Source organism: Nanorana parkeri, unplaced genomic scaffold (genome assembly GCF_000935625.1).
Source record: "Nanorana parkeri isolate BGI_ZX_2015 unplaced genomic scaffold, ASM93562v1 scaffold10, whole genome shotgun sequence".
Taxonomy (NCBI): Eukaryota; Metazoa; Chordata; class Amphibia; order Anura; family Dicroglossidae; genus Nanorana; species Nanorana parkeri.
In genome coordinates, this window is record NW_017306278.1 from 5157951 (window position 1) to 5167985 (window position 10035).

Sequence of the window (10035 nt, forward strand, 5' to 3'; positions counted from 1 at the left end):
AAAAATAAAATAATCCATAGTTATATCTGTTTTTCAATAATTCATTTGGTTTCTTTCTACTTTTATACGGAAAGGGAAAAGCCGCCGGCTGCTGATCAGGTGACCCCCGTCCAGAACTCCCACCAGTCATCTACATTCCATATGCATCCTGCTGACATCTTGCTCACCCTCTTATCTTACTGCAAGCCTACCACGCAGCAACTGTTAAAAAACAGCAGACTCAGACTGCAGACTGCAGTCCCAAATGACGTGAAACGCCCACAATGATCCAGCTGGCAAGAGACCATGTGATGTCTTGCCTAGGTTACAGGTCACATGAGAGCGCTCGGCAGCAGCAGTTTGCTTGGGGCAAGGAAGAGATTCTCTGTACTCAGAATGATAATGTGATGGGGAAATGCTGACACGGGCTCTATTGATTCTTCATGAGTGTAAATTTTCATGACAGGTTCACTTTAATGACTGCAAAGCATTGTGAAGGCTCATGGTGATGTATGCGCTAGGGGACACGGGCGCTGCCGCTGTCGCTTCAGAAATAAACTGTGGCGCATTGCCTGCTGCTGAAATGTCACCGGGGATTTTGTGTTCTTAGTCCTGCTTGTCTCAGCAGAAAACACATTGCAGTGCCGCACGCCATGCTGGTACAATGCCACTCAATATATGGACGAGTTGTCACGGAAAGTCCGCAGAAGGAACCGCTCAGCGCTTACTCATTCACCTGGTTAGAGGAGCAAAAAAAAACCTGAACAGCTGCAATATGTGAACAAATCACCAACACAGAACTCACAACAATGTATCAGATAAAAAGAACAATTATGTGTGTAGAAAGTTCTATAGAGAACAAGAGATATTTGTCAGATGCAGCAAAAGGAACGAGTTTAAAATCTGGATCTCCATATTATTCATCCGAACATTGTGCTAACCGCTAATTGGTGGAGATTGTACAGCAAGAGGAGACGAGGAGCAGAGCTGACATCTACGGGATTACTGGACATGGAAGACAACTGTGGGCTGCAAAATACTGATCTCCACTATACGACCTTCATTTTAAAAATCTATTGTTCTCATTCTAGATAGATAGATAGATAGATAGATAAGGAATGGATAGATGGACAGAGAGAGATAGAGGGGGAGAGAGAGAGAGTGAGAGAGAGATATGGATAGATGGACAGAAAGAAAGATAGATAGATAGATAGATAGATAGATAGATAGATAGATAGATAGATAGATAGATAGATAGATAGGTAATGGACAGTGGCACCACTAGGGAGGTGCGGCCTGCACTGGGCGACACCATTGGAGGGGGTGACACCAAAATGACTGTCAGTCATTTTGGTGTCACCCAATGGCGTCACAAGGGGGGTGTTTCAGGAGAGAGGAGGGGTCCTGGCGACATACCTTATCCCGCCAGGTGAAAATAGATAGATAGATAGATAGATAGATAGATAGATAGGTAATGGACAGTGGCACCACTAGGGAGGTGCGGCCTGCACTGGGCGACACCATTGGAGGGGGTGACACCAAAATGACTGTCAGTCATTTTGGTGTCACCCAATGGCGTCACAAGGGGGGTGTTTCAGGAGAGAGGAGGGGTCCTGGCGACATACCTTATCCCGCCAGGTGAACGTCCCCTCCTCTCTCTGCCGGCATCCATCACCAAGATGGCCGCCGGCAGGTATCAATATGATGACCGCGCATGCGCGATGACGTCATAGCGGGGTGTCACCCGGTATCCACTCCGGGTGACACCCGAACTCGGGAAGCCCCTGGTGTCAACCCCCTCTGAAAAGTGTGGCACTCGGTCATCGACCAAGAGCCCAAGAGTTGCACGAGAGAGGAGGGGACCCGGCGGGTTACGTACTCTCCTCTCTGTGCTTGCTGGCATCCATAGATAGACCAAGATGGCTGCAGGCAAGTAACCACATGATGACGTCATGGCGGGGTGTCACCTGGTGGCTGCTCCAGGAGACCAGGAGACACCATGCCTCCGGACGCCCCTGAGATGGATAGAGAGAGTGAGAGAAAGAGAGAGAGAGAGAGAGTGAGTGAGTGAGTGAGTGAGTGAGTGAGAGAGTGAGTGAGAGAGTGAGTGAGTGAGTGAGAGAGAGAGAGAGAGAGAGCGAGAGAGAGAAAGAGAGATAGAAAAAGAGAGAGAGATAGAGAGAGAGATTGTACAAGTCAGACAATAAAATGAATCTCTGCACTCTGGGCTTCACCAGCATTTCTTGTCTATTATATATCAGGGGTCACCTCAGTCATGTTTCCCTTCTCAAAGACATATTTCTACCATAAGTTGAATATTGCTCTTCCTCTGTTTGTTTTCACATTCCCCGAGTTGTTTGTACAACATGGACACATGATGATTTATTGACATAAAGCCGATCACATTTACCAAATAATAAAATCATAAAAACATATACAGAGATTCTCTTTAGCTGTGAAATGAGACACGAGGAGACACAATGAGAACAATAGAGGGAACGGCTCCTCTGGGGTTATCCGTTGGACTATTTCCATTCTCATCCAGCGCTCTCCATATTTCATCGTCATAAGTGGGATATAATCATTTCCTCCATTTATTGACAATCTGGATAATTAGCATATTTGCCCGGCCAGCGAAGCGCGGCATGAATAATGCAGGGCACAATGCGTGATACTACGTAGCGGGTGTTCGCTGCAGAGCCGCCGAGATGAATTATTCACACTCACAATCTGGCACACGGCGTCCCAGAACAGCGAGAGCTGCAAACACCAAGTGTGCGCCCGGAGAAGTTCCGGATTACGGAGGGAGCGCCGGGCGATGAATTGTATGTACTGTGCAGACCCGCCGCACATTTTATTTCAGCCGCAGTTTTGTCTTGTAACAGCGAATTATGTTTTGTATTTGTTTATGAAGAATTCAAATGCATTTAAAATGTCACTTTATTGTTTTAATAGATAAACACATGGAGGGGAATGTATCAAAACTGGAGCAGTAAGTATCCATGGAAACCGATCAGCTTCTATTGGGCAATTGTGGTTCACACGGCATTCACACCACCAGATGGAGCCAAGGAGCATAGGACTTTGCTATGCTCCTCAGCTTCACCTAGTGGCGGGAATGCTCAGTGAACGGCATTTGCTCACAGCATGGCTGGGTGGAGCATTTATAAATGATCCCCATAACATTTATATGTTTATGTTATATTTCTATTATATTACTGTATTATATTATTTTATATTTATGACCATTGTATGTATTTTGTAGTTCTTTTTTAATCAGGCATATGTGAAATATCCCATATAATAATAATTTTCATGAATAGGTAGCGAGCTCTAGGCAAAGATCACAAGCTTTGCTGGGGCTCAGATAACAGCTGTGTTGAAACAGACTTGAAGAGCAGAGAAGATCAGATTGCACAGACTGCTGAGTGATTCAGAGGAGGGACACGGCTCCATCTTTTACACCGATCAGCCATAACGTTATGACCACTGACAGGAGAAGTGAATAGCGGAGGCAGTGTGATGTTTTGGGTAATGTTCTTCTTGGAAACCTCGGGTCCTGACTCCTGCCATTCTTGTGGATGTTACTTTGACACATACCACCCACCTAAACATTGGGCAGTGGCCTCTTTCAGCAGGATAATGAGCCCTGCCACACTTCAAAGTTGGTTCAAGAATGGTTTGAGGAACACATCAATGGGTTTGAAGTGATGACTTGGCCTCCAAATTCTCCAGATCTCAATCCATCGAGCATCTGTGGGATCTGCTGGAAGAACAAGCCCCATCCATGGAGGCCTCACCTCATATATTAAAGGATGTAAAGGATCTGCTACTGTCGACTTGGTGCCAGATGCCACAGCACGCCTTCAGAGGTCTAGTGGGGTCCATGCCCCGAAGGGTCAGGAAAAAGGGGATCTACTCAATATTAGGTGGGTGGTCATAATGTTATGGCTGTTCAGGGCATAGACAAGGACATATGCAGAAAAAAAAAGCTGGACCAAAACCCAACCTACATTAAAATGTAAGACTCAGGGGTGTATTTATAACAATTCGGAATGCTATTCTTACTGGCAAACTCTGTAAACATTCTTTCTGTGTGAATGGAGGACAAAAACTGACATTCTTGGTTTCTTTTCTTTTCAAGTCAAATGTAATATTAGGACAATACTGCAATCTGGCCACTAGATGGAGCCGAGGAGCATGGGAAATAAATACTTATACCCTATGCTCCTCAGCTCCATCTAGTGGCCAGATTGCAGTATTTTTCAGCTGTGTTTACAGGACAGGAAGTAGAGAAAAAACCTCCCCAACAGGACACATACATCAAATAAATAAATAATAAAAAAAGAAAATTGTAACCATTAAAGATAGCCTGTTGCTTTACCCTAATGACATGGTAATTGATAATACAACGTTCACTTTATCATCAGATACCTTATTAGCAGAGTTTGGTGTCAGTGCAGCCTCGTCCTTCACAGCAGGTAACGCAGTGTGCTCGGCGTCTCTCCCTGGAAGAAGAGAACAATAGATTGGATACAATGACACTGACGAACAGAAAACCATATTATATCACATACGGCTTTACCTCGTGCTTTTATCTGAGCCGAGATTTGCAAAGTATGCACACCCAGGTTCAGGGTTCCTGTGCAGAGGAGGTGCAGACAAGAAGTATAGGAATAGTGAACGCAGGGCGGAAGAACTGAAGCTGAACTCCGGCCACAGAAACTTTTATCTATATTCCTCATTAGCAACAAAGAATATAAATAAATCCACGAAATGCTTTTGCACACCCAGATATTACCTTCAATGTGCTGTGCATGTAGCCTGCGCAGAAAGCAGAGCTGCTCTGGGAGGCATCCACTACAGGCTGCCTGCAGAGAACTACAGGAGTGGGCAGAGACAAGACCAGTCACCCTGCACAAGGAGAGAGCAGCAGTGACCGGTCTTTATTACAGGAGGGGGCGGAGACAAGACCAGTCACCCTGCACAAGGAGAGAGAACCGCAGTGACCGGTCTTTACTACAAGAAGCTCCAAGTCTCACACAAGATTACTGCACAGATCTGGAAGAAATACACAAAGCTCACCAAGATTCCAGGAAGAAGAGCTCTTAGCAACCTGTGATGCTCTGTCTGGTGTCCTGCCCAGCTCCTGGCAACCAATGACATCAGTGAGCTGGGTGGGACACCAGACAAAGCCACGGACAGCACGTTCTGGTGTCTGCCGCTATCGCCCCATGAAGCAATTATTGTTGGAAAGGCCCTGGGCCTGTGACATCTCCCTAAAATGTGAATGCCATTCATCATGAAGAGCTCTCATTTCCTGTTGTGTCTCCAGAACAGGAAGTGAAAGAAAATATCTCCAGCCAGGCAAATGTTTGGTTGGAGTTGGGCTTTAAGTGTGAAAAGCATTGACCCATAGCAACCCAACTCATCCCTTGTGCTGTTCTGATTTCAGCAAAGTCAGTTAGGAATGGTTGCTATGGGTTACCGCACTTTGCAGTTAGTTCTTACATCCTTGAATAGCTTAAAGACCCAACCAGCCTGAGCTCCTCGCAGCCAGCAAAGTGACAGACGGCAGCAGCTCGGCAGTGATGACAGGTCCTCTTTAATGAGATGATTCAGTGCCGACTTCATTAACTATTACTCAGTCCCTAATAATAGATCCGTCTGATGTCTTATTGTAACCTTTTCAGGGTTTTTTCCCCCTCCATTTCAGAAGCTGAAAAGGAAGCAAATGTGCAAATGATCTGATCTGTACCGAGAGAAATAAAGGTTGGCTGCCGGTGACGACAACCCCCTGGAAGTGGTAGTTTTCCATCCTTTTGGTCTGTTTAATGTGCAGCGTTCTGTTCTATCTGTTCAATAAGCGCAAAAAAAAAACACATCCTACCCCAAATCTGGGAGCTGAAGAGCAGAGAGCACTGTGGGGTCGGTTTAACAGTTTTCAAGATTCACCCAACTTTTACCCTAGATTCACACATTTTTCTACCGGAATCTTAGCTGAAGATATATTGTGACCAATAACATTTGTATTATATTGGATTATATTTCCCTTTTGTATCTTTACTCTCTGGTATTGTAGAGCCGATCTATGAAAACCCAAAGAAGGAACAGCAAAGAAAAGGAATATAGCTAGTAGCTGAAAATCCATTTTCATATGACGCTGTCAGGTTATAGAATGAGCATACGTTCTGTACACGCTATGCATGTAACTTGCGCTATTGTTTGTATTAGGGATGCACCGATACCGGTATTTCCAGTACCGATATATTTTTTCCTGTACTCGCCGATACCGAATACCGATACCGGAAGTCCCATTAAGGAAGCCAGGCGGCGTGCAATGACTCGCCATCCGGCTTTCTGAATAGCAGGGAAGCTGTCACCATGCTTCTCGTCACTATGTGACGAGTTAGCATGGAGCCAGCTTTCTGGCCATTCAGGAAGCCGGTGGCCGTGAAATGACGCGGCGCCTGGCTTCCTGATTGGCCGGGAAGCCAGCTCCATGCTCCCTCGTCATGAGGTGACGAGAGAGCATGAAGCCAGCTTCCCGGCCAATCAGAAAGCCGGGCGCCGCGTCATTACACAGCGCCCGGCTTCTGATTGTCCAGCTTCCCGACCAATCAGGAAGCCGGGCAGCGAGTCATTGCACCCTGCCCGGCTTCCTGATTGGCCGGGAAGCTGGCTCCATGCTCTCTCATCACAAGTGATGAGGGAGCATGGAGCCGGCTTCGCCGCCAATCAGCGTGTAATGATGCACTGCCTGGCTTCCTAATACAGGAAGTATCGGGAAAGGCATTGGAGCATTTGGGCGAGTACGGTTACTCGCCCAAATGCTCAACATCGGCACCACTACCGATACTAGTATCGGTATCGGTGCATCCCTAGTTTGTGTGTGTATATATATATATATATAACTGTGTGTCAGTACAAACTGCAGCTGTCAGTTAATCTGAATGTTCCTTGGCAGGGCTGGCACTAGAAACACTCACCCGTGCTCAGGGAATGGATGTCATGGTCGGCTCCGAACGAGAGGTTCCTCGTCAGCTTGTTGCTGTCGTTCTTCTGAGCGGCGATGGCGGTCGGGCACAAGGAGAATCTGCGGCGGAGGAAGTTTTCCTCCTTCATAGTGTGCGCTGGCGAAGTTTTCTGTAAAGAATCACATGGACACATTAATCACAATGACGGAGGACGGAGATGTCAATATTGTTGGCAATTGTCGCATTGGGCAAAACGATAAGGATCGGTTTTATCGCCATGTACACCGCCCCGCACCCATCGCATGCCAAAGTCTTGGGGCTGGTGCACACAGGCATAAAGACAGAATATTCTACAGGCTTTTCTACTCTGTTCCCCATCAGTATGCTGAAGAAGGACCCTTACTTTCTGTGTGGAAGCAGCGGTCTCTCTGTGGAGGTCTCATTAACCCCCTGCTCAGCTAGAACTCTCCAATCAGCAGGGCGCATGAGTTCTGCTAAATGTTCTGACTCAGAAGGGGGCGTGTTGTAATGTTGCAGAGAGGCCACTGCTCAGCAGAACTCACATATTACACTGGTAGGAGAGTTCTGACTCACGAGGGGGGGTGTCAGACTTCTGCAGAGAGACCACTGCTTCCACACAGAGAGCTAGGGACTTCTCTGCAGCATGCCAGCAGGTAACAGGTTTATCACAGCTGAGAAAATAAAGGCACACAAAGAAAACCTGTCACAAGCAAAATAAACATGATAAAAGTGACCGTGTGCTGTAACCGGCGCTCTTATATAAAGTCCATCTATAGTGACAAAGCCTCGGCAGTGGCATCCAGTGCGGTCGGTACTGCGATTGCATCGTTTTGCCGCTCTCCATAAGATTATCATTACTCGCAGGTCTTGTACGCCATGCTTATGAGTAATGCCACTAGCCTGTGTGCAAGTGGCTGGAACAAGATTATCTCCATGAAAAGCTTCTAAATTTAGACACCTCGGCGCTCGATAATACATCAAAACTGATTTCATATAAACCAGAAGACGGCGGCTATTGCAGCGGTTACATAAAGCCACTCAGGGAGCAATCTTCGCCTGTCGTTTAACGTTTGCAGAGGAGCTGCGGGGCGTAATCAGGCAACTAGGGTGGCTGAGCCGTCTCCCCCCCCCTTCCCCCGCCCCACCAGTCAGAGCGAGAAGACGTTGTCACCATGATTAGGGGGGACCTTAGTCCACTATACAGGGACATACGTAGATCCTGCTTGAGAGCTGGACCCTAAGATAAGCAGATACTGTCCTCATACGAGGGTCATGTGTATACTTCTTTAATCTTGGTGAGCTTTATGTATTTCTTCCAGATCTGTCCAGTGTGAGACTTGGAACTTCTTGTAATAAAGATCGCTCACTGCTGCTCTCTCTGCTTGTGCAGGGTGACTAATCTTGTCTCCGCCCCCTCCTGTAATAAAGACCACTCACGGCTGCTCTCTCTGCTTGTGCAGGGTGACTGGTCTTGTCTCCGCCCCTCCTGCAATCAAGACCGGTCACTGCTGCTCTCTCTGCTTGTGTAGGGTGACTGGTCTTGTCTGCGCCCCCTCATGTAACAAAGACGAGTGGTCTTGTCTCTGCCCCCTCCTGTAATAAAGACAGCTCACTGCTGCACTCTCTTCTTGCGCAGGGTGATTGGTCTTATCATGCAAAGGCATTTGGTGCATGCAAAGTGGATTTATATCCTTTGTGGCTATTGAAGAATACATTTCAATGATATTATTCCTGCCCGGGGTTCAGCTTTAAAGTAGATCTAAATCTAATAACTTAAATCTCATATAACAATTAACATTTTATTGTCATTTTTAAAGCTTGTTTGCAGTCTAAAAAACACAATGTAATATATTGTAGCATGCTCTTTGCACTGTGGCACACCTTATTGGCTCATTGTGCTGTTCCCCCACTGCTACAGGCACTGCAAGATGCTGATACCACGGCAAATTCAGGTAATATAATAATACATTAATGAATACCATTCTGCATCAGCTTTTTGAAATAAATGTAAGAAGATACAATGTTACAATTTAAGAGGATCCTGAAGGGAATGAGCATATAAATGTAACCTTTGACACTACGGGCATAGCAATAGTTACATTTATATTCTCATTCCCTCCAGCGTTCTCTTGAATTGTATCTCATTACTAACATGTATCTATTTCCTAGCGCCATCTAGAGGCCATAATGCAGTAGCTTCCCCATTCACTCTGTTCTGTACGGATGCTGATTGGCCGTGAAGCCTGACCGGCAGTGCTGCGAGGAAACATGTAGCCAACTTCCTGGCCAATCAGGATACCGGGCAGTGGGTAATGACTTTCTTTTCCTCCTCATTCTTCTCAAAGTGGCCAAGTTTACTAAGAGCAGATGAATATATCTCTTTGTACTTCCTGGAACTCTGGAACCTGTGACTAGGACATGTGACCATGCACATGATCTCAGGGGAGGAAAATGCCTTTCCCTGAGGTCTCAGGAGATTACAGATGAGATTTCCCAGCAATGCTCTGCTGATGCAAACTTCCCAGGGTGCTACGCTTGGGCACATGACATCACTAATGCCCGGGAAGACCAGGAAGTGGAAAAATAGGAAATTGTAAGTAAAATAAGATATGTTTGTTTAACTAATGAATGCAAGATGATTTCATATCAGTATGCAGAGGTGATTTTTATTCATAGGGGGTAAAGGTCCGCTTTAAGCATACATCCGGGGTTGGGTGCTTCAAGGGTGAACCCTCTTCCAGTGGCGGAACTACCGCCGGTGCAGGCGGTGCGGGCGCCCGGGGCCTCAGGCTCTGGAGGGGCAATATCACACGATGCCGGCGCCCTTTCTACTTGTTCTGTAGAGTTGCGGAAAGCTGCAAAGCCGCAGATATCATTATTTATTCATATGGGAACATCTCAATGAACTCTGAATGGAAGTAACTTCAACAGAAGGACTGTATCCTCTCTCCGCTGACACTTTGTATCTTTTTGTATCAGCGAGTCGATGCCAAATATACCAAAAATAGATTTTGGGTTTACATCCACTTAAAGAAAATATCTCCTACCCCCTTCCTTC

At 46.3% G+C, this 10035-nt stretch overlaps 1 protein-coding gene across 2 annotated transcripts in view; it reads right to left on the reverse strand.

The window, feature by feature from the left end:
- Positions 1 to 10035, reverse strand: part of OSBPL5 (oxysterol binding protein like 5) — an 83877-nt gene that overhangs the window by 41797 nt on the left and 32045 nt on the right. For both annotated transcript variants that reach the window (XM_018555518.1, XM_018555526.1), the window contains exons 2-3: positions 6969 to 7125; positions 4414 to 4487 (exon numbers count right to left, since the gene is read on the reverse strand). In XM_018555518.1, the coding sequence (XP_018411020.1) occupies positions 4414 to 4487; positions 6969 to 7125 (231 nt within the window). The remainder of the gene's footprint in view (positions 1 to 4413; positions 4488 to 6968; positions 7126 to 10035) is intronic.